The sequence below is a fragment of the Odocoileus virginianus genome, chromosome 5 (genome assembly GCF_023699985.2).
Source record: "Odocoileus virginianus isolate 20LAN1187 ecotype Illinois chromosome 5, Ovbor_1.2, whole genome shotgun sequence".
NCBI lineage: Eukaryota > Metazoa > Chordata > Mammalia > Artiodactyla > Cervidae > Odocoileus > Odocoileus virginianus.
In genome coordinates this window covers 92375719-92400527 of record NC_069678.1, presented here as the reverse complement: position 1 = coordinate 92400527, position 24809 = coordinate 92375719, and the positions used below count along the sequence as shown (strand labels likewise).

The 24809-nt window shown below is 47.8% G+C and overlaps 2 protein-coding genes across 7 annotated transcripts in view; one reads left to right on the top strand and one right to left on the bottom strand.

Annotated features, from left to right (window-relative positions):
• The window catches only part of MROH2A (maestro heat like repeat family member 2A), a 44228-nt gene extending 40772 nt beyond the window's left edge, over positions 1-3456 (bottom strand). The window contains exon 1 of the mRNA XM_070467196.1: positions 3427-3456. Within this exon, the coding sequence (XP_070323297.1) occupies positions 3427-3456 (30 nt within the window). The remainder of the gene's footprint in view (positions 1-3426) is intronic.
• Positions 1010-24526, top strand: ZSCAN20 (zinc finger and SCAN domain containing 20). Of its 6 annotated transcripts, none has more exons than XM_020879004.2 (8): positions 1010-1110; positions 5873-6390; positions 10985-11171; positions 11594-11670; positions 11914-11998; positions 13431-14117; positions 16615-17040; positions 17615-24526. In XM_020879004.2, exons 2-8 carry the CDS (start codon positions 5932-5934, stop codon positions 18871-18873), a joined length of 3180 nt encoding a protein of 1059 aa, XP_020734663.2. In that variant the 5' UTR covers positions 1010-1110; positions 5873-5931; the 3' UTR covers positions 18874-24526. The 6 variants fall into 6 exon arrangements, with proteins under 6 accessions (XP_020734663.2, XP_020734658.2, XP_020734661.2 ...); XM_020878999.2 differs by having other exon boundaries at positions 16612-17040; XM_020879002.2 differs by having other exon boundaries at positions 1023-1106; positions 16612-17040.
• Positions 24527-24809: the final 283 nt, after the last annotated feature.

Genomic DNA, 24809 nt, shown 5'->3' with positions numbered 1-24809 from the left:
GAAAGAGGTTATTAAGTAATTTGCCCCAGGTTTCACAACTAGTGAAACCAACTACATCCTGCATATGAAGGTACGAAATGTCAGACACAGCAGTTTGACTTCAGAGACCTTGCTTTCCCTGCATTATCTCATCTATCTTCACAATACCCTGCAATGTAGGTTCTATCACTTGCATTTTACCTACCAAAAGCTGAAGCCAAAAGAGACGTAGTCATTTGTTCAGGGCCACATAGCTGTGAAGTCACTGGGCTGGAATTTGGATCCATGTCTGACTACAAAACCCACATTCTCAAACCCATGTTAGATTGCTCTTACTCCAAAGTATTCATAACGGAACAAAGCAACTGCATTTATATTAAAATTATTCTGGTGATTATTACTCTAATAACGATTAACATCTTCCAGCACGCAGGAAGTGCCAAGCTCCCTACTGTTTACATGATAATAGCTAATATTCCCTATGTATTATTAAGACCCCGGTTCTGAGTTAATCGTTTTATGTGTATTATCCCAGTAAGTCTCACAAAAACCCAGCGACACGGATGCTATTATTATCTTCACTTCACAGGTGAAGAAAGCGAGATTCACAATTGATCCAAAGTTACGCAGCTTAACTGTGAACTGGAAATTGAACCTATCATTGTCCAACTCTCTCCCGCCCTCCAGGTGGGTCACCTCTAGTCACCCTCTCTCCTTATTTCTTATTGTTTCTGCTTTGATCTACCCCCGGCCTCCGGCTCTTGCTCCGCGCTTCAATAGACTCCGCCCCTTCGGCTTGAATGCCCGCCCCCTGGGCGGTGCCGTTATTCCAGAGCCTGTGGAAAGGACCGGGATCACAACAGGCCCCGCCCCCATGTGTGATAGTTTCTTTCGATTTGTTCCGGTGCCAGGGACACGGAAAAGATGGTGCATCTATTGGCTGACGACACCTGCAAGACCGCAAAGGAGGAGGGGGCGGGGCCACACACTGGCGCTCACGCGGTTCCTTCTGGGAGTTGTAGTCACAGACGCGCCATTCACGGGGTGGCGCGGTTCGGACTCCGCGTCCCAGCATTCCCTGCGCGAGTCCTGGAGCACTTCCGCCCTGTTGTGAAGTGGGTGTCTCGGTGGGTGAGTCCGGGTGGCTGGGCGGGGGCAGCTGAGACTCAAGGCTCTGGGCTGGAGAAGACTTAGGACGTGGTGGTTTTCACAGGGGGTCGGGGAAGGTGAGACGGGAGAAAGAAGCTTTTATGTGGGGTGGGGAGTGAGGGACGGTCAGAGGATGAAGCGCCCGGAGATGGAAAGGGTCATAGAGGGGTCGGGGATAAGGAGGTAGGTAGAAGGCCCTGGCAGTGAGGAGATCCTTAGAAAGCTCTGTAGGTGAGGAGATCGGGAGAGGATCTGAAGGTGGAAGGGTCTAGAGACCTCATAAGGAAGAAGAGAGGGTTCTGGGGCCCTGGCGAGAAGTGAGGGAAAAGGGCCTGAGCTTGAAGCCTGACCTTAAAGAGAGTGTTCGAGCCTCTACCTGCTCATCTAAAACAAACATTTGATACCCCCATACACTTTCTCTAATGGTCCTGACCTCTGGAACCTAGAGGGTGGGGATGGCTCTTGTGTTCTGTGCTCAACCTGCACTTCCTTCTTCTGCCTGATGGAAGTGAATGTACCAACATCCTCTTTACCCAGGCGCCCTCTGATTCCCCTTGCATTCTTCCACATCCAGGGATCTGCAGATCTTTTAATTTCGTTAATGTGTCTTGAGTATTTCCTTGTCAGGGGTTTTGTTGAGACCTACACTTTGTCACCTTCACAGGTTGGACAGACATGTTGCTGCTGTGATCTGTTGAACCCACAAATCAGATGAGGCCTTCTACTTAAAAACCTTCATTAACTCCCATCACCTATGGAATTAAGTCCAGATAATTTAGCCTGACATTCAAGACCCTTCATGAACTCCTTTTCCATAATAGTCTTTGTGCTGACAAGGTTATCACCATATCTTGGGGAGGCTGTTTGATTTTCCACCATTATACATGCTGTTCTCTCTGCTCAGAATACACATTCCCCCCAATCTCTGCTCAGAGACTCAGTCTTTTTTTCTTTTTTCTAGAACCAAATCGAAGGTTACTTTCTTCATTTAAGTCACCCCCACACCCCAGCTCCCACAGACCTCTTTTATTGCATTTACCACATTTGATCATAATTGTGATTTTTCTGTTGTTGTTGTTGCTTCCACTATACTGTGAGTATCTTCAGGACAGGAACAGTTTCTGCATCACCTCCCTTTCCCCATTGCCCAGCCCAGAGTAGTAAGTACTTAATATAAATCAAGTAAATCAGTAAATGCTTGATGAATATGTGAATAAAGACTGTCCAGGGTGAGCAGTGCTGTACCAGGCTTGAAGACTGCTACTTCCAGTGAATTTCCAGGGCTGTGAGCTTTAGTCTCCTGTCAGGGTTGTCTTTGCTGGCAGCTGTCTCAGTGCCAACAGGACTTTAAACCAGACGTGGCAAATGCCCAGAATGTGTGCTCCTTCTCCCCCTCCTGTGTCTGGCGGTCGCAACTTATTGGTCACAGTACATGTTCACATGGGATGCAGAGTCCTTAGCACAGTTGACTGTAGTTGGTGCTTTAAATGAAACCTGTTTGCTGTCCCTGGTTTAAGTTCTTAAGTGTAGGCTTGGGCTGCTCTAAGCAGTAGCCTGGACAGTCAGCCAAGTGAGCTTGATAGCCTTTGGGAACTCCCAGTTTCTTTCTCTTTGGAGGTCACAGACTAGTCTTGGCCTTTCCCAGGAGACTGGGGCACATCTCTTGCAGCCTGTCATTCACTGGGACGACGCCACTCCCCATGTCTGCATGCACACTCAGGGAGCCGGGATGCCTCCCTGCTTCCCTGGGTTTGTTTATAAAGGGAGCCTGGCTCTGATGACACATCCTTCATTGCTGAGCGACTCTGTACCCTTTCTAAATCTTCCTGGCTATTGGAAGAGACCTTTGAGATCATTTAGCTGAAAGGTGGCAGGGTAACAGCCCATGCTGAATGCAGCCTACCATCATGCTCTAGTTAGTCCTCATAGTGTTTGAAACAGTTTTGAGTTGGTTGCCAACATTTCGGAATCTAGAGTTCTGGCTCCTCTGAGAAAAGCTGGAAGGCCTGTGGACATGGGCCAGCTGTGTCCCGGTGCTCTGTAGTTGGCTGCAGTCGCTCCTCCATCTGTGTACTCATTTACATTGCCTGACCCCATGCCATTCACATGTGCAGCCACTGGTTCTAGTCTTCCTGTCCTGTGCTATGCATCGTCTTACTAGTTGGGGAGTCTGGGGCACCTGATGAGTAGGGTCTGGCTACTGCAGCCTGGATAGGCGGCTGCCAAGGCCATGTGACCTGCCCAAAGTCACGCAGCTGGTAAAAGGCAGGAATGGATCTGGTACCCACATCTGCTCACTCCTGCCTTCACGTTCTCTCCGCTCTCCATACTGTCTTCTCAGGTGTTTGGATGACTGGCTCAGCTGTGGAATGGTTAGGAGAAGTGACTGGAGAAAATGAACCTGGGCTTAGATCTCAACTCTGCCACTTGCTGGTGGTGGAACCTCACAAGAATCTTCACAGAAGCTCAGTTCCTTATATGTAAATTGGGGATGTAGTGAAATCATACGTTACAAGGATAATTATATAGTGAAGTCAGCACAGAAGGTGAAAATCACATTTAGCCAAAAATCACAGTCAGCTTGAAAATCCTTTGCAGGGAGCCATTTGGTAGCCAACATGCTGTCATTCAGTAAGCTAACATCACAGCCGGGTTTTCTTGGTTGAACGTTAAATGAAAGAGTTAGCTTGTGTTTAGGGACCACACTGTATGAAAGACACTTTGCTCACTCTCAGTGGACAGGGAGGCTTAGGGAAGCTCAACCACCCTGGGGACCAGCGGCGTCATGAGTATCATCACCACGTGTTCTGGAATAGACACATGGTGAATGGAACTGGTTGCATGATTTAAATTACATCCTTTCATTCTCTTTCTGGTGTTTGTATGTAAAGTATGTAACTTACAGATCAGTATAAGGTAACTCAACATCAGTGATTCTTCAGCTGCTTGCCTGGACGATTCAGTGAGATCATGAATGTAGAATACTTTGCACCAAGCCTGGCACCCCATGGGCACTCAGAAAATGGATGCTCTTTGAGGTTGCTGAGCCCTGTGAGCCCCCGATATTTCTGGTAGTCTCAGGACTGAGGAGGGCCTGTGTCCATTTTTCCTCTGTCCACTCTGCGGGAAGGCTGCTTTGCTGACTATGTTGACCTCCCTCTGTGGCTAGACTGCTGTTCATATTTAAGAGAGTAGCAGAAAAATCTTTCAGATTTTGTTCAAAACTAACATTTGCAACTTTCAAATCTTCCCAGAAGAAAAATATGTATTATCAGACTCTTTGGGTCTGGTGGGACTACTAAGTGCCTGTTTTTGTTAGTGTTTGCTCTGTGCAGGAGCATATGCTTTGCTTGCTTTATCAACTCTCTCTCTCATCAGATTGTAACTTTGATGAAGGTGGAGACTGTCCTAGTCACCGTTGATGCTCCAGCTCTCAATGCAGTGCAAGGTTTGAAGTGGGACTCTACATATGACTTAGTGAATTAGTCTTCATGTGAGACAGTGATGCAAATGTGTTTGGACTAGTGCATGTTTAAGGCTGTGGTTAAAAGAGAAATTTAGTCCAGTGGTTGAGACTTCGTCTTCCAATGCAGGGATTGTGAGTTCAATCCCTGGTCAGGGAGCTGAGAGCCCACATGCCTTACAGACAAAAAAAAAAAAAAAAAAACACCAAAAACATTAAACAAATAATATAGTAACAAATTTAATAAAAGACTATAAAAATGGCCCATATTAAAAAAAAAGCTTAAGAGAAATTTCATGAAAGGTTAATTCTTTAGCTCAATATAAATTATTGTATCCTCCATAGCCCATTATGTTTTTGATGTACTTGATCTACCATTTTAATAAAAGGCAAAGCTTCCATTGGTCCTGCTATTTATCAGATTCTAAGAAACTTTTAACAGATGAGGGGACTTTGAGCTGGTAGCTGAAGGACAAGCAGGAGGCTTCCAGGTGGTCATGAGTCCTCTTCCTAGCCACTCATTGTCCTTGGGGAAATGCTGAGAATGCCAAGTAGACCCAGCTTGGTAATGAATGGATGTGGGGAATCTTGGAAAAAAATGATAACCATGTTTCTGGCATGGGTACCTTGTTGAAAGGTGGTGCCTTTGCTCGATGGAGGGTTCCAGAAGGAGAACAGGTTTGCAGGGGAAAATGATGAATTCAGTTTTTGACTCATTGAGTTGGAGGTGCTTATGAGAGTCAGGTGGAAATGCCTTGTAGGTGGTTGGATCTTGGGGTCTGGAGACAGGTCCTGGCTGGAGTTTTGTGAGTCATCAGTTTAGAGGTAGTGAAAAATGGCAAATGCATGGGATGACCGAGGGGGAGTGTAGAGTGAGAGATTTTGCAAAGAGAGCACCCAGAGAGGAAAGCTTATGGCCCAGGAAGGAAGACCTTACGGAGTGGGGGTGACATTTGGAACCTAGCTGGAGGTGAGACTGGACTTGGGACATGTGTGGCGGGAGGAAGGCTGGGCTGGGCCAAGCATGGCAGCCTGGACGCCCCGCTAAGACATTTAGGGCGTCCCAGAGGATTTTGTACCATGTGGTCTTCCTCTGAGGTCGCTGGCTGTTGCTTTTGGGGGCAGATTGTGGTCTAACGTCCTGCTTATGGGAAAGGGCATCTCTTAGTAGCCCTGCCCCATGCAGTGCAGTGGAAGGTTTTGTGGGAGGGGAGGGGGCAGTGGGGAAGGTGAGGCTCCTAATCCTCTTGTTCATACTGTCCCTCGTCTTTCTGCCTTCAGAGCAGGGGCAGCCTTTCCTCTCCCGGGAGCCCCTGAGGACACGCTACAGATGCAGGAAGATGCTGGACATGGAGAGCCCAGCTGAAGGGAGGCGTCCAGGGGAGACCATGGCCGTAGCCCTAGAAGCCCGGGCCTCCCCGCAACAAGAGCCTGAAGAACTTGTGATTGTGAAGCTGGAGGAGGATGCCTGGTCGCCAGTCTCCCAGCCCAAGGAGAAGGGCTGCGGTCCCGTCCCTGGCCCCGAGGCTTCCCGCCAGCGCTTCAGGCAGTTCCAGTACAGGGAGGCGGCGGGGCCCCACGAGGCCTTCAGCCAGCTCTGGGCGCTCTGCTGTCGCTGGCTGAGGCCGGAGATCCGCCTCAAAGAGCAGATCCTGGAGCTGCTGGTGCTGGAGCAGTTCTTGACCATCTTACCGCGGGAGGTCCAGGCCTGGGTCCAGGCCCGCCACCCCGAGAGCGGCGAGGAGGCGGTGGCCCTGGTGGAGGATTGGCACCGAGAAGCCTGGGCCACGGGGCAGCGGGTGAGGCAAAGAGCCTGTTCTCCAAGGAGCAGGCCTGGGCGGTCGCAGGGCTGCTACCAGGTGGATAATTGCCAAAACCTCAGTAGTGATTTTATCAGTCATCTGATGTGTTCTGAACACTGCTATATCCCAGGCACTGTTCTAAGTGCTTTCCATGTATCCACTCATTTCATCCTTCAGCAGTTAAATGATGCAGGTACTGTCTATCCTAGTTTTACCCATGAGGAAAATGAAGCAAAGTCATTGGATCAAGGCCACTGGCCTCTAGAGATGCAGGATTTGAATTCAGGCAGTCTGATTCTACACCCAGCATCTGAACCCATTGCTCTAAGCTGCCTCCCAGCACCATAATCACAGTACATTAATTTGTACTGTGTTTTATACTTAGAATCTTTTTTAAGTATGTGATCTCTTTAGTTTACAGCAGGAATGTAGGTAGATAGAAATAGCATCATTATCCTCATCTTGTGGATTAAACCAAGGCCCCTGAAGTCAGGTGGCTCACGAGGCTCAGTCAGTCTGAACCAGAGCCTAAACCCAGATCCTTAGGTTCCAAGTTCATTGTTCCTTCTACTATATGGCAGATGCCTTACCTGCAAACCATAGGAATTGAAATACCTGAGTCATGAGGCTCAAATGAAATATTAACTGACATTTATTGAGCATTCACTGTGCCTCAGACACTGTTCTAAGCTTTCTGTATGTATTCCTCATCTTATCAACCCAGTTACCCAGTAAGCTACCCTGTAAGTTAGGTACTGCTGACATGGCCATTTTCAAATAGTTCAACAGACTCAGGTAAGTAACCTATCCAGATTTATAGAAATGGTAGAGCTGAGATAAGGGAAGTGAAAGTATTGTGGATTTAACATTCACAGTTTCAACAATTTGCAAGAGACCCTGAAAGCCCATGAAAATAATTTATAATTTTGCTACGACACAAAATTTGAATCCTGCTTTGAAGCTGGTTCTTGTAGAACAAGTCCTTCAGGCCACTATGGCCTGAGCCAGCCAACCGAAATCTTCATCTCAATGTTACCTTGCTGCTTCCACTTCTTATATAGTCAGTAATTCTCGTGATACTACAGTTGACCATGTTTCGTTGAGGGAAATCGTAGGTTTGAGGCCACATCCCTTGTGCACAGCAGCGGTTTTCTGTCTGTCACAAGAGGTAAAGCTATATACTGATGTGAGATTAAGGGTCAGAAAGATTTAAAGTATGTGGCTATGCTTTTTGGATTCCTTTATGAACTGAAGATATAGAAAGCATAATATTTAAAGTTAGAGAATTAAATATGAGAGTATACCTCATTTATGTGTTTCCCAGGTGGCGCTAGTGGTAAAGAACCTGCCTGCCAATGCATTAAGAGACGCAGGTTCAGTCCCTGTGTTGTGGAGTCCCTGGAGGAGGGCATGGAAACCTACTCCAGTATTCTTGCCTAGAGAATCCTGTGGACAGAGGAGCCTGGCAAGCTACAGTCTATAGTGTTGCAAGCGACTTAGCATGTACCTATACCTTATTTTAATATATTACCCCACGCTCCCAGATTATTTCTTTTAAAGAAACCAACTGTTTGTTTTAAATGACAGTGAAGAAGCGTTGGGATGTCTTAGGGCTTCAGCTCTGGAAGATAAAGAACTTGAAATCAAGAGATGAGACTTAAATCAAGGTCTTTATAATTCATCTGTACAAATGAGAGGGTTGGACTAGACCAAAAATTCTCAAATTATACCCTTGTGAACTGAGCAAAGGTTGAACTACTTCTAAAATTAAAGCAAAAAAGGTAACAGAATCTTCTCTATGTTTTTTTTTTCTGTGACTTTTATTTTCATTTTTTAACTTTTCTACTTGCTCTTGAGTACTCACAAATGTCAAAACAAATGGATAATAGCAGAGAAGCTTGTTTTTCTCCCCCAGGCACATATATTCTAGCTCATAATCTTACATAGCAAGGTTAGTTACAGTCTCTGCAGATAAAACTTTTCCAAGTCTTAGTAATGGAATGAAATACATTTAACTATGCTCCTCAAAGAGAGCCACCACCTGAAAGGGTTGCTGCCTACAGGGGTTGAATGGCCTTGAAAATACTTTCCTTAAAAAAAGTCTTTCAACTTTGCTATTTTGTGATTTTTGAACTTGTTTATTCTGTCATCCGGAGAAGACAATGGCACCCCACTCCAGTACTCTTGCCTGAAAAATCCCATGGACGGAGGAGCCTGGTGGGCTGCAGTCCATGGGGTTGCTAAGAGTCGGACACGACTGAAGCAACTTAGTAGCAGCGGCAGCATTCTGTCATCACCGTCTTGCATGGTCTCTTTCCCCATCAGGTGCTTAGGCATTAAAAAAAAAAAAGGCTATTTTTTGGACCAATTTTAGTTTCATAGTGAAATTGAATAGACGGTACAGAGTTCTTATTTATCCCCTGTCCCACACATGCACAGTCTCTGCCACTACCAGCCTCCACTACCAGACATTACAATCGCTGAACTTTGTCATCACCCAGAGTCCATAATTCACTAACGTTCACTCTCAGCACCATGTGTGCTCAGTCGTGTCCGACTCTTTGCAACCCCATGGACTGTAGCATGCCAGGCTCCTCTGTCCATGAGATTTCCAAGGAGAGAATACTTGAGTGGGTTGCTGTTTCCTTCTCCAGGGGATCTTCCAGACCCAGAGATTGAACTCGCACCTCCTGCATTGGCAGGCAAATTCCTTACCACTTCTCCTTCCCCCAAACCTCTGGCAGCCACAAAATCACAGATCTTTTTACTGTCTTCATAGTCATGTTTTTTTCCATAATGTCATATAGTTGGAATCACTCGGTATATATATATATATGTGTGTGTGTGTGTGTGTGTATATATAATCTTTTCAGATTGGCTTTTTCCAGTTTGTAATGTGCATTAAGTTTCCTCCATGCCTTTTCATGGTTTGACAGCTGATTTCTTTTTAGTGCTGTATAATATTCTGTTGTCTGGATGTGCCACAGTTTATCTGCTTGCCTGCTAAAGGACCTCTTGGTTGCCTTCAAGTTTTGGAAATTATTAGTAAAGCTGCTATATACATCCTTGTGCAGGTTTCTGTGTGCCTGTGTACACAGGCATTTTTGCTGCTGCTTTTTTTAAGTATAGTTGATTTGCAGTGTTGTGTTAATTTCTCCTGTCCAGCAAAGTGACTTAGGGGAGTGTGTGTGTGTGTGTGTGTGTGTGTGTGTGTATATACATCCTTTTTTATATTCTTTTCCATTATGGCTTATCATAGGATATTGAATATAGTTTTCCCTGTGCTATGCAGGAGGACCTTGTTTATCCATTCTGTATATAATAGTTTGTATCTGCTGACCCCAAACTTCCAATCTGTCCTTCCCCTAACCTCCTCCCTTTGGCGACCACATGTCTGTTGTTTATATCTGTGAATCTTTCTCTTTTACAGATAGGTTCATTTGTGTCATATTTTGGATTCCATATATAAGTGATATTGTGTGGTATATGTTTTTCTCTTTCTGACTTAACTTCACTTAGTGTGATAATATCTAGATGCATCCATGTTGCTGCAGATGGCATTGTTTTGTTCTTTTTTTTTAATGACTGAGTAGTATTCCATTGCGTCTATGAACCATATTTGATGAATTCTTAATTCACCCTTACCCCAGTGAACATCCTCCTGATTTTTTGCCTCCCCATAGGCACTTGAATCTGCTTCTTTCTGCAGCTACAATGACCATTCATGGAATCAGAATCTTTGCTTAGGTTTAGCAATAGTTGGAGGAGCTAGTGCTGGGAGTGAGAATAATTGTTGGGTCTAGTAGGTAGTACTTCTGTGGATTATAAGATTGTAACTATAACAAAGTTATTTTTATCTTGAACACAAAGTTATTATTTTCTTAAAACATTGACAAGCAGGTGTTTTCTCTCTATGAACATCACAGAACATTGGTGGGTCTCCTCATTGGGAGTGGCTTTTGATGATCACAACCCATCCTAATTTATTTTCTCAGAGATAAAATTCCTCTCTGTGAGAGTGGATTTGAGTTTTCAGATTGGCCAAAAGGTTTTTGGAGTGAGTTTTTGGCAAACTCATTAATAAAGTTTGATAAAGGTGAATATTATCTTGGATAAAAAAAAATAAGGTTCAAGGCATTGTATAATTGTTGCAACCTTTAACGTTAAAATGGGGAAAAGTAATATATATTTTTATGGTTGCTTATATGTAAAGAAACTGAAAGGCTGCAGAAGAACAGTGGTTACCTATGGTGAGGAGTTGGGGAAGACACTGGACAGGTAGAATGGAGACAGGTGGAGTTTGGGGTATTTTCGCTAGTTATATCTCTGTGTATGTTTTCTGTTTTTGAACCATGTGGGTGTTAAAAGTACCTGTGGGAAAAGTTGAGCAGACAATCCGCTTTGGTGGTATAAATGCTGGACTGTTTACTGAAGTCAGACTGATGACTTTGTCATACGTTAAGCCGTCTTTGGTTTTGTTTTTTTTTTAAGAGCCTGTTAACATCTGAACCACAGTTGTAACTGTAAAGAACATGCCCTGCCCTACCAGTTATTTAACTTATGATTGGGAATTTTGGCCATCTGTGTGTAGGAACTGGAACTGTGTGCAGAAGATACGAGGTCCTCAAAAACAATGAAGGAATCTCAGGGCTGCCAGCTGCAGCCAGCAGATCACTGGCCCGAGGGACAGTCCCAGAAGCAGTGGGTGAAGAACTTGTGTCCTGACCTTCCCAAGTATCTAGACACCAAGATGGTGCCACAGCCCTTGAAAGAGAGTGGTGAGTACCAAGAGTCAGGGAACATCAGGGAAGAGGGCTTAGGGGTGGGGCTAAGGTAGAATCCCCCAGGAGGGATGTGCAGAATTCCAGGCAAGGGATAGAATCGTGTCCGATGGACACCCTGCGAAGTAAGGGGATGAAACTCCCACTGGTGTTAGCAGGCCTCACTGTCGCTGAGTCCTGTAGCAGGTTCAGGCTGGGCCCGGGGCAGGTTGGTGAGCGTAGGAGTTCAGGGCTGACATCTCTCCCGGGGCGGCTTAGCAGCCAGCAACTCTCAAAGGAAAGTGAAAGCAGGAATCCACATTAGCTACAGTGGCAGTCTCAGTGTGGTCCAAGCAAGGCTTTAGGAAAGCTGGACCTGAGAGCAAGGTGATTTTTTTGGAAACCAGAACTTGGTTTCAGAGATGCTTTCTCCTTCTCAGCTGTCCTCACTCCCCGAGTCCCTGCTCTCCCAAAGACGGGGAGCGTCGGAGATTGGGAGGTGACCGCGGAGTCTCAGGTAAGCTACCGTTTGCTCCCCCTTGCCGTCTTGGCTTTCCTGTGCCCTGACCCCAGCTCCCCCCCGCCGTGTGGCCCGCCATCGGTGCGGGGTGTGAGTCCTCCGCCCCTCCTGCGCCCTGAGGTGCCCACTGGCCTCACACAGGCTGTCGCTGTGTCCATTACCCTTCCCGGGGCCTGGCGGGATTCCCAGGCTGTTTTCAAAGGTCAGTGACGTTTGAGGTGTCTGTTGTATGTTCCGCAGGAAGCCCTGGGCCCTGACAGACACGCCGAGAAGGAATTCTGCACGGACCCCCCAGGAGACAAGTGTGGGAGCGGCTTGTCCCTGGGTAAGGAAATTGCGCTCTCTGGATAAGATATGGTTGGGTTTGGGTACGCTCAGTTCCCAAGGCGCGCTTCCTCACTCCCTAGGACTCGTAGCTCTGAGAAGTCTCTGGGGTTTCAGACCCGGCAAGAAGACATGCTCTTTGTGGCCAGGGCAGGGCAAGGGTGTGGGGAGCGGATTTCTGGGCTGGCAGGCTGGCTGCCAAGAGCCTGCCTGCTCAGGGCTCATTATCCTCATTTTCTCAGTACTCACCCCCGTCCTGGGGCTGCGCCCAGCCTGCCGGCCCAGAAGAAACCCAGTCTTTTCAGCATCAAACAGGGTCCATTTCTCATAGCAGAGTCAAGTGAACTAAGCCCAGGAGACTGATGCATTTAAATCAATGCAAAAGAAATATCACAGGGCTCAAAATCCTTGCAGCCCCTGTGATCAGCACAGACCCTTTCTCTGTAGGCATGTCTTCACGGGAAGTCAAGCCATAATGAACATTTCCCGGCGGAGTATAAGATCAGTGAGAGGGGAGTGAGACACGAGAGTGGAATCAGGTAGAGAGTCGGTGCCAAGTCTGACTCTGGGCAGTAAAGTGAGACACTAGGAGCTGTTGGCTACTTGCTGGGCAGTGTGTCCTTTTTACACATGATGAAAAGCGTGCCCTTTTTTTTTTTTTAACAGTGACATCTGGGGAAAATAGTCTTCAAAGAACAACCTTTGGGAAATGCTGAACTAGATCATCCTTAAGCCTGTTTTAGCTCTAAACTCTTTCATCTACTTTTCTTCAAATATTTATTTTAATTAAAGGCTTCCTATTTGTTGGGGTCAGGAGCCCTTGGGACACTTGTCCTTTAAATCTAGCTAAGTGTTTTGAGAAACGAGGAACTTCATTTTCTCATGGTATTGGATGTCCAGAGGAGGGCGTGCTCCAGCCGCAGTACAAATTGGCTTGGCAGCGTCACCCAGCCCTGGGTTTTTTCCTTCTCTCTCCCTTGCCAGCCTTTGTCTTAGCTTTGTGTTAAAGCTGTTTTGTGTTGGTGTAAAAGGTAGGTGCCAGTGGCATTTGAGACCTCAAGTTTCTAGCTTAGAGAAACTCAAACCAGACATACATGTGCACACACAGCCTTTCTTCCAGCCTTGAAGTTTATTCTGATTTGTCTTCATTTAGAGTATGTGCCCATCTGTGGACCAGTAACAGCCCCTCTTTTGTATGATGTATTTTATCACACCAACCAAAGAGCAAATAAACAAAGCAACCAAGTCAGTATATTTCTGGGGAGGTTACCTCTAGTGACCTCTCCCTTTCCTTTCAGTCCTTTTAAGGGATTAGCATGCAAATTTCTCATTAGTTTCTTGGAGTCCAATGATGTGTAAAGGACTTTTTAGACAAAATGCTGTGCTTGACAGATCATTTCTACTTAATCATGGCTCTTCTTCCTTTTGTATAGGAGTTCCAGTTTCAAAACCAACCATCATCGCCCAGCAAGAGCAGGGACCAGAGTTTTGGGGTCCAAGACTTGTAAATTCTGGAAAAAAGAACCCTGCAGATTACAGCTTGGATCCTGAGCAAACAAAACCAGCTCAGGCATTGGCCTGGAGGGACTGCAAGACCTGGGAAGAACAATGCCCGGTGCCCGTGGAGGATGTGAAAGTGTCAGGTGTGCACTGGAGCTACGAGGAGACCAAGACGTTCCTGGCAATTTTGAGTGAGTCTCCTTTTTCTGAAAAGCTCCGGACTTGTCACCAGAACCGCCAGGTGTACCGAGCTATTGCAGAACGTCTGAGGGCACGGGGCTTCCTGCGGACGCTGGAGCAGTGTCGCTACAGGGTCAAAAACCTCCTGCGGAATTACCGGAAAGCCAAGAGCAGCCACCCGCCGGGGACCTGCCCCTTCTATGAGGAGCTGGAGGCCCTGGTCAGGGCTCGGACGGCCATCAGAGCCTCAGATGGCCCAGGAGAGACTGTGGCTCTCCCCAGGCTAGGGGACAGTGACATGGAGGTGGATGAGCAGGAGGAAGGGGGCTGGGAGCCGGAGGAAACGGCAGACGACTGTAACGGTGATGACCTGGCTGCCAACGAGTCCGTCCAGGGGCCCGGGATCCCAGGGGGCCCAGCTCTGCTCCAGAGTCGTATTGGTAAGAGCTTTGGGGCTTAGTTGGATTCAGATTCCAACCCTCCTACCGACTAAACCTCTGCCGTAGTTCAGGACACAGACTGCCAGTCTGGATCGGTGCTGCTGGAGCAAGGTCAGCCTCGAGCCCTGCTTCTCTTTGCTGTGGTCAGTTCTACTTGTCTGAGTTTCCTTAGAGAAGCAAACATGTAAAAACAATTTTTTAAAAAAAATTTTGATACAATTTTTGAAGGTTACTTTCCATTTACAGTTATTGCAAAATTATTGGCTCTATTACCTATGTTGTACAGCACCTAATAGTTTGAGCCTATCTTACACCCAATGGTTTGTGCCTCCTACTTCTTACCCCTATATTGCCCCTTCCCACTCTCCACTGGGTAACTGCTAGTCTGTTCTCTATACCTGTGAGTTTGCTTTTTTGTTATGTTCACTAGTCTATTGTATTTTTTAGATTCCACGTGTAAGTGATATTATACAATATTTACCTTTCTGTCTGACTTATTTCACTTATCACAATGTCCTCCAAGTCCATCCATATTGCTGCAAATGGCAAAGTTTTGTTCTTTTTTATGGCTGAGTAGTATTCTAGTATATATAAATATGTAAATATATAAATATGTAAATATATAAATATATGTATATACACACACACCACATCTTCTTTATCCATTCATCTGTTGATGAGCACTTAGGTCATTTCCATGCCTTCACAATTGTAAATAGTGTTGTTATGAACATTGGGGTGCATGTATCTTTGCAAATTAGTGTTTTTGTTTTTTTTTGTATACATACCCAGCTGTGGGATTGCTGAGTCACTTGGTAGTTCTATTTTTAGTTCTTTGAGACACCTTCATACTGTTTTCCACAGTGGCTGCGTCAATTTACATTCCCACTAACAATGTACAAGGAGTCTCTTTTTTTCACATCCTCACCAACATTTGTTATTTGTAGACTTTTTGATACTGGCCATTCTGACAGGTATGAGGTGCTATCTCTTATTGCTTTGTTTTGTGTTTCTGTGATGATGAGCAATATTTGAGCATCTTTTCATGTGTTGGTCATCTGCATATCTTCTTTAGAAAAACGTCTATTCAGTTCTTCTTGTTTTTTCTGATTTATTATTTTTGGCTGTGCTGGGTCTTCCCTGCTGTGCACGGGCTTTCTCTAGTTGTGGCAAATGGGGTCTATTCTAGTTGCGGTGCTCGGGCTGCTCGTTGCAATGGCTTCTCTTGTCTCAGAGCACAGACCCCAGGTGTGGGCATAGGAGGTGCAGCATGCGGGCTCAGTAGTTTTCTGCTCATTTTTTAACCTGAGTTATTTGCTTTTATTGATGTATGAGGTGTGCATATATGTTGGATAGTAATCCCTTATTGGTCATATCGTTTGCAGCTGTTTTCTCCCATTCAGTAGGTTGTCTTTTCATTTTGTTGATGGTTTCCTTCACTGTACGAAAAAGAAGCAAACACTTAAAACCTCAAGGGACCTTAAATAGCTAATTCAGTGTTTCTCAGAGGGTGTTAATGGTAATATGGGGATGATCATAAGTGTTAACATGAGTGAACTTTTAAATTTTATGTGTTTAAGCGCATCAGCCTGTGATTTCACAAGTAGTAAATTTAGGTAAAGAAAGATATTGAGTGAAGTATTTCACTGGTGGAGCAGAAATCATGACAGTGTATACGTGAACAACGTATGCTGAGGAGACACCCAGTCACTGTAAAAGTGGAAACACAGGAGGCCAGGCTATGAAGTGTCACATCTAAAGATACACAAGGACCAGAGCTCAGGGCTCCTGCCTCCACTCTTAGGTGGGTTTCCCTCCACCACATTTTTTCCCTGGCTGCGTCCTTTACCTGCAGAGGAACTGAAAATACTTCACCTCCTTTTCCTTCTTCCACAAAAGAGGAAGGGGCATCCTCAGTTGGATTCTCTTACAAGGTTATCTGAAGGGATTCTCAGTTTGTTGAAAAGGAAGTTTATAAAGTAAGTAGAGGACATGTGTTGAATGGTTGTGGAGATACAGAGAGTCTCCTATATCTTGGTTATAGGCCTTTGCTTGATACAGTCAGCTGAAGCCAGGGGACTGGTCACCTGGTATAATACAGCTCCTTAAGTCCTCCCCTTCAGCCAAGACTCTTTAAGTATTTGTTTATTTTTTACTTTTGGCCATGCCCCACAGCATGTGGGATCTGAGTCCCCTGACCAGGGATTGAACCTGCACCCCCTGCGTTGGAAGTGTAGAGTCTTAAACACTGGACTGCCAGGGAAGTCCCAAGACACTTAAGTATTAATAGAATCTCTTAGAAGGCGGTGGGGGTGGGAAGCCCTGGCATAGCCTTTCGAGAAACAAGGGTATACTATTAGCTGGTGCCCTAGCACCTGGGTAATCTCCAAAGTGCCTGTGTTCTAGGTGCTTAGCAGAGCAGGTGACCCTGATCCCTGATGACCTAGGCAAATCTCATCACGTCTCTCAATTCTGAACTCTTCGCTCCTGACAGCAGGTGTGCACTGGGGCTACGAGGAGACCAAGGCCTTCCTGACCATCCTCAGTGAGTCTCCGTTCTCCGAGAAGCTTCGCACCTGTCACCAGAACGGCCAGGTGTACCGGGCCATCGCAGAGCGGCTGTGTGCACGGGGCTTCCTGAGGACCCTGGAGCAGTGTCGCTACCGGTTCAAAAACCTGCTTCGAAGCTACCGGAAAGCCAAGAGCAGCCACCCGCCTGGGGCCTGCCCCTTCTATGAGGAGCTGGACTCGCTGATGAGGGCTAGGACTGCGGTTAGAGACGTGGGGACCAGCAGGGAGGCAGCAGGCCTCCCTACTTCTGATCAGAGCAGTACCCAGGTTGTCAGCCAGGAGGCTTGGGATGGGATGGCAGGTGAAGATGTCATCAGACCTCCAACCCCAAGTCCTAAAACCTCAGACACTGGTAAGTTTTTAGTAATTAGATTGTCCACAGAATCTGTAAGCGCGTAGAAAGTGTGGGAGCCAGGCTCATTAATTTTTCTCTGAACAGAAAAAGGGAATAGAACTGAATAAGAGAAGGATTTGTGTTTTCCTGAGATTATCCAGTCTCTGGCTTAGAGTAATTCCCCAGATGAAAAAAGCAGTTGGTCTAGATTTTTACTTGGATCCATCTGGGCAATTATAGAGTTTTTTCAATCTCATATGACACAGGCCAGACTGAATATACCAGGAACAGGAGGTGTTCCTTGTTCAGCAGTGGAATAGGGTGGTTGGCTAAGGGGACTGACAGCTGGCTGCTTGGGCTGGGCTCAGTGGTTCCTTTGGTGGAGTTACCACGTCTCAGACCACATTCCTAAGCTTAACAAGTCAGAAATGCATGTGTGCAGCAAAACCTGATCAGTTTTATGTTGGTCACATTTATAAGATGTGAGATGTAAAACACAAGTACAAATTCAGGTCAGCCAAATTCACAAGATGCAAGATTCAGATGTATAAACAGACACTAACTAATGAATGCATTTCTATCCATTCTCCAGGTTTTGAGATGAGGTGTGAAAATGAAGACCAGATTTCAGAGCAGGACCTTTTTGCAGATTTGCCTGGAGCCTTATCAAAATGCACTACTGAGGATGATTGCTACCCTCACGATTGGGGGGAAGACAGTGAAAATGAAAATGAAGGTAAAGGACAGTGGGGAGATCCATCCCAGGAGCAGTGGGAAGAGTGTTCTTCTGAAGAGGACTTAGAAAAGCTCATCGACCACCAAGGCCTGTACCTTGCAGAGAAGCCCTACAAGTGTGACATGTGCATGAAAACCTTCCTCCGGAATTCACAGTTAACCACCCACCAGCGGATACACACAGGTGAGAAGCCCTACAAATGCTTCGAGTGCGGGAAAACCTTTAGTGACCGCTCCAACTTCAACACCCATCAGAGAGTCCACACTGGAGAGAAGCCTTACGAATGCCTTGAATGTGGGAAAAGCTTCAGTGACCTCTCCAATCTTATCACCCACCAGGGAACACACACGAAGGTAAAGCCCTATAAATGTGAGGAATGTTGGGAAAGCTTTACCCAGAGCTCAGACCTTCTGAAACATCAGGGAATCCACTTGGGAGGAAATCCTGACCACTGTCATGAGCCTGGGGAAAACTTGGGCCAGAGCCCATCTTTCAGTGCTCACTGGAGGAACTCCACAGAGGGGACAAATCCTGAACAAGCTCACAGTGCCAGTAAGAAAGCGAATTCTCCTGGACTGCAAAGCACCCATGCAGGGGAAAAGCTGTATCAGTGTTCTGAATGTGGAAGAAGCTTCTCTAAAAGCTCCGCCCTCATCAGTCACCAAAGAATCCATACAGGAGAGAAACCATTTGAATGTGCTGAGTGTGGGAAAAGCTTCAGTAAGAGCTCCACGCTGGCCAACCACCAGCGGACCCACACTGGGGAAAAGCCGTACGAGTGCATGGACTGTGGGAAATGCTTTGGGGAGCGTTCCAAGCTCATCACACACCAGAGGGTGCACACAGGAGAGAAGCCCTACAAATGCCTCGAGTGCGGAAAGTTCTTCCGTGACCGCTCCAACCTCATTACCCACCAGAGGATCCACACGGGAGAAAAGCCTTACAAGTGCAGAGAGTGTGGGAAATGCTTCAACCAGAGCTCCAGTCTCATCATTCACCAGCGAATCCACACCGGGGAGAAACCCTACAAGTGTACACAGTGTGGCAAAGATTTCAACAACAGCTCCCACTTCAGTGCCCACCGGAGAACCCATGCAGAAGGGAAGGCCTCATAGGAAACACTGCCCCCCACAGCAAAAGAGAGAGAAACCTATGTTGAAATCTTCCAAGATCCTGAGATCTAGATCAGCTAGAAAGAAGCTGTCCTAATTTTTAAGCTTGGTGTGTACCCAAGGGACGTTATCATGGTACCATCCAGGTAATTTGGAAGTGAATTACAAACTCTTAGGATCCAGATTAGAAGGCACTTTCTTTTAAGTATAATGTGTTTTTCTCCTGTAGGAAGAAACCGCACATAATCCTCAGGCTGTCCTTATATTTGCTGTCATGTGAGAGCTTTATCAGTCTTGGAGCCAGACTGGTAGCTGAGGGGATTAGAGGTAAATTGTTGGCCCTGAGCAGTGATTCGAGACCTTCCTGTGCCTTCACACCGTCCCCATGTGCACATGCCTCATCGGTGTACATTGGCAACTTCTCACCCATGGCAGTTTTCCACTGGGGCGTGGCAACCTGGGGGAATTTTGAGACCCTCCAGTGAGAGGGGACATAATTGAGAATCAATGGCCTAGAGCAGGGGGCGAGCTTATCAAAGGGTAGAAACAACTGTGACATCATTACTAGATCATTATAATAGTAGCAAAAAAGTAGCCAGTGTTCCCTGAGCTTTTCAGCAGGCTCTGGGCTAAGCACTTTATATGCATCATCTCATCTACTCACAGCAGCCCCAGGAGGTACTAATATTTCTCACTTCCCAGAAGAGAGGAGTGACTTGCTTGGGTCACACATCTGAAAATGGCAGAGACAGGATTCGGCTACATCTGCCTCTGGGGCCTGAGGTGCTCTCACCGCTACACTTTCCCTTTGGGGCAGGTAACTCAGGTGCCAAAGCACTTTGTAGACCACGTTTTCAGTTACAGTTCCCTACGAATTCAATTTTTAACAAATATGGACATAGAGAATCCTAGCCAATTGAAGGACTGGGGATGTTCAGAACCAGCAATGTGCTTTGAGCAAGGCTGAGCTCTTATGGAAGCACTTGATAAGACTTTCCATCTTCACAATAATATGGGTGAGAGATAGAGGCGAGTTGAGATTGGGAAAAGTAAGGTAGTCAAAGTGACGTCTCTTCCACTGAGCTGCTGTTTGGGCTACGGGAATGGGGTTTTTAAGAACTTCGCTTTTTCTCAGGAGATCAGTCCTGCCTCCCATAAGACTCGGCTCGATCAGAGGTTAAACCGTGAGAAACCTGGGCTTCCTGGGCAGTGCTTTCTCTCCCCTGTGTGTTTGCCTCCCGGCTCCCTCTCTCTTGGCATGGAAGAAGCTTTGTGCCAAGGCTGAGGCAGAAGGGGGTAAAAAGGAGTCAGTGGGTGTGGAGCGCTGTGGCGGGGACTTTGGTCTTGATTCCAGGCTGATGATGCAGTTTCACTCAGCCATCTCATCCCATGCCTGCGCAGTGCTTTCTAAATGTTGGCCTTAAAGAGCTGCCTCCCACACCAGGAGACTGCATCAGAAAGCTTCACACAGGATGGTTTTTTTTAGTTCTCAGCACTTTGACCTCCAGGCTTTCTCCTTAGGAGGGTTTTAAAGTGCTAGCCAAGGACTGTGGTTTGCAAAGGATTTTGAAGGAGGTTCCTTCTAACACCCACCTATTGATACTTTGCTGCCATGCATACTCTGGCTGTTCATGAACCTGGGAAATGCTATTAAGTTAGATAGTAGATGTGAGGGACCCTCAGAGAATGGAACTCTGTTCACATGTGAGGCAGTCAGAGGGAGACATGGATCATTCCTTAGCCCCTTTCTCAGCTTCCCAAGAACCAGCTCACCTCAGTCACTACCTGTCCCCGCTCTTTCTGGCTTACCTTACCTGCCTCACCTTACCTCTGAGGAGCAGGGCCCATGGGTGAGCCCTGGCTTTGAACCAGCAGATGTCAGTAACTGCAACAGTAAGATGATGGGTAAGGTGCCCCCTGAGCCAAGAGAAAGGACCCCGGAGGAGGGGCAGGGACGTCCAGGGAAAGGCCTGGGGGTGTGAACTAGCATGGCTTCAGGTGGGGCTTCTTAGCTACTTAGCTACTATTGAGGCTTCAAATGGGAGGCGGGAAGTGGTGGGAGTGCCGGTTGGAGGGATGCGGGGGCCAGGGTCACGGAGGACCTCGTGGCTGCGTGGAGCGGGGACGCCAGGCTGAGGGGTGCCTGGTCAGATGTGCATTGTTGAAACCTAATAGCTGGACGGAGCCTGGACGTGCCGCAGTTAGGACAGACTGTTGGAGCACTATCACGCTGTTCCAGGTAGACGTGAGGCTCTGAGCTCGAGCAGTGGTGACGGAGCTGAGGGCAGCAGTGGAAAGCTGGACTGCCCGGGTGGCTGTGGAGCCTGCGCTTGTTGAGGATGGACCACAGGAGGAGGGCAGACAGCAGGAGGGCAGGAGGCTAATTTGGGACATTTTGAACTTGTACCTGAGGGACACCCAAGAGGCAATACACAGCAGGACTGAAGCTGGGGGGAGGTTAGGACTAGAGAGTTAGCTGTGTGCGTGGGAGGTTACATTCATGTTCAAGTCAGAGAAATGCTGGCTACAGACAGAACTTCAGGAGCACTGTGTGTGGAGGAAGATGCCCCTCAAAGGAGGTCTGGACCAGTCCCCAGCCCTACCACCTCGCAAGCTCCAGCCACCTTGCAGACACTGCGTCAGTTGCTGCTGAATTCTCAATGTGATTCTGAATTTTCTGGAACCTTCCCTGTGGAAGCCAGGCTGAGCTCTATAGAAGTGAGGTGGTAGCCCCCTCCCCCTCGAGTGTCACCCGTTCCCCTGTTCTTGGAAGCAGACTGGTGTCTGATGTTCTCAGGGTGACAGTTTTGATGTTTGTGACCTGTGGCTCGCATCTCTGAACTGTAGCCGTGAAACGGGAGGGCAGTGTGGGGCAGGAGAGAACGTGGCCTGGGGAGACCGCCTCTCCTTGTCCCTGACTCTGCCTCTGGAAGAAGTTCGCATTCGGGTGGCTCCCATGTTTGGGGCCCGCCCCATCCCTCTTCCAGGGTGCCTAGACAACCTCCAGCAGGTCTTGGCTGCTCACGCAGACCAACAGCTGGTTTGATACACCCTGAGCCTTCTTACCTCAGATCTGCTCTTGGGAAGGAGAGTCACTCTGAGGAATGAGCGGTTTCTCAGCCTGCGTGACCGCAGGTCACACCCTGGTCATGGGAAGTGGAAGTGGTGACTGCCTCCCCGGGACAGTGTCTTCTGCGAGCTGCATCTCCTAACGTGATTTCCGTACCCTCCACCCCAGGAAGGGTGTTGGCGCCTCAGAGGTGACTGAAAGGCACCACTGAGACGTTCATTCCACAGATGCCCCCTCAGCAGACAGCTTTCTTAAGGGTGGGGGCAGGGAGCGGTGGGTCCATGCTGCTTTGGACGCCTGGCTTCTTCTTAGGCCTTGGCCCCAGCAGCTGAAGGCGCAGTCCTGGCTGCCTCAGCTTTAATGTGCCCCCAGCCTCCAGCCTGAAGGAGTGCAAGGCGGCTGGGGTCCTCCCGTGCTGGAAAATGTAGCAGCAGGCGCCCCTGGGTCCTGGGTTCTCCCTGCCTGGTCCTGTTCTGGGCCCACAGTGGGGACGGCTCTCCACTCCAGGCTGCAGAGAAGACTTTCTTTTTAGTCAGTCTGGAGAAGAGTAATGCCTTTTGGGACCGCGAGGTTTTGAAGTATGAATGCGGTGACATCTGGAAGGGGTGTGGGTGGCAGATGGTCTCATGACGCCCAGGCTGCCCTGGGGCTCTGTAGCCCAGCCTTGGGGCCCAGGCCTGCGTCTCCATTCGCTCCATTCACTCTAGTCCCTCTGCATGTTGACCGCTGTGTAAATGCTAACTCTCGGTTCGCCTGGTGACCAGCCCTCCTTGAGTCAGCTCCTGGGCCCCTGAGGCCCGTGTCCACCCACTGCTGCCTTTTCTGGCCTCTTGGTCCACCGCTCTGCATGGGCGATCACGTACACACTTAGGCCACAGAAAGCTGCCTCCACCACGCCCCACCCAGCAAGGTGTGCACATCCAGAGGCACGCTGTCCCTTTTAAGGGCATTTTCCAGTTGGGCTGTGTCTGCCCAGTGGCCTGGGAAGTCTTTTTCTGATCAAGTGAAACATCCCCTGACCTCAATTCTGAGCCCACCCTCCCCTCTGGACGTGCCTTCGACTCCCCTTCTTAGCAGGCGCCCGTCTTACACCCCTGCTGCCATCTGTCGCGAGTGGTTAATGTTGCCCGTAGTGGGAGGTTAGGAAGGCTTTGCGGGTGAGATGAGGTTCGGGTTGGGCCTTGAGGTCTTTTCCCCTGGCTGCTTCTCTGCACACTGCTGATATCAGTATTAACTCGAGCTTACCTTTAGCACCCTTTCCTCTCCCTCTGGTTTCAGGCAAATCTGGAATTACCTCCAAATGTGGTTTTCAGGGGGTCAGGTTTCTCATCTCACCGGGACCTCCCCCAGTCCCCCCTGTGTCTGGACGAAGACCTCAGTGCCCTCTGGGGCCTCGCTCCCCTGATCCCAGCTAGGAACCCTAGTGACCCCGCGTGCGCCGCCGGTGGTAGGGGAGAGGGCAGAGAGTCTGAGACCCCTGTTCTCAGTGTGAGCTTAGGCGCCCACTTGTCAAGCTGAGAGCTGCTTTGTTCTAGGAGCTCTTTGGTTAAGTCAAAGGCAGAATCCAATTACACCATTTTATGTAAATTCGATCCACCTAGAATTGATTAGCGATCCACCTAGAATAGCGGATCCACCTAGATGTCGATTTTCTAATTGAGCCATGGCTAGTGGTCCTCTTTGCACATGAAGATGTTTCTGATCCTATCTGCCATTACCTTGCACTTCTTTCTAAAGTCATGTTTATTTTGCACATTTTCATTGTAGGAAAATTCTTCATAATCTGGCCATCCAGAGGGTAAGGGCCATGGGAGGGAGAGTGAAGAAAACCAGTCTGCCTCTAGGCTGGTTCTGGGTCAGCGGTCGGAGTCCATGTGAGCTCCAGCAAGAGTGCTGTGGGTGGAGGTGGATGGCGCTGTGCTCACCGACCTCTTGAGAGCCCGGGGCTCAGGGAGCCCTCCTGTGGTGCTGGGCGACCAGCATGTGCCTGCTGTCTCACTGAGTGTGACAGAGAGGGGAAGCGCTCCTCTCCTTCCTTCTACACGGGACACAGCTTGGCTTTCGTGCTTTGGGGGATTCGTAGACCAGAGTAACTTCTTTGTGTTTAGAGGCGGCAGAGACCAGCAGGAGGTGGGTCGTGGGGTGCCCTGGAAGGGGTGGTGAGAAACTGAAGGCGGGGGCCCTGGTAGGAGCACCCTCCATGGACAGCACCCAGAAAGGGCTGTTTGAGGATCACGTGCAGACTCCCCAGCCAGCCCCACTCCTGAGTTACTGGGAAGTAGATGGAGGAGGTGAGGCGACCTGAGCTGAAAGTCATGCTAAACCCATCTGGTATCCTCGGGGGAAGGGCAGACATACATGTTATCTCAGGGACCTTTCGTGAACAACTAATTTCTTAGACATTTGTGTGACTGTAGCATTAAAGTGGATTACATTTTGACCACTAGGAGGCTCAGAGATTAAGGTCCAAGTCTAAAGACAGAACAGGCTCTTTCAGTTTTCCATTTGCTACAATATTGTAAAATAATTAGCCTCCAATTAAAATGAATAAATTAAAAAATAAAAAAATTTCCATTTGTGCATCAAGCCCTGCTTCCATTTTATTTGACTTTGCTTTCTTGATCCTTTATTATTTTCTTCCTGTTATGTTCATCTCTTAAAATTAGTCAAATCCTATTTTTGGGATTTTAGGATGAAGTGATCCTATAAATTAATAAATTATATTAATTGAACCATGAAACATAAAAAAGAACTCATCTTGGGTTGTTCTTCTGGCATCTTCCTGGCTACATCAAAAGGATGGAGCAGAGGAGAGGGGAAAACCAATGAGCTCGTCGGGGGGGTTGGGGCCTGAGATCTCACATCCCTT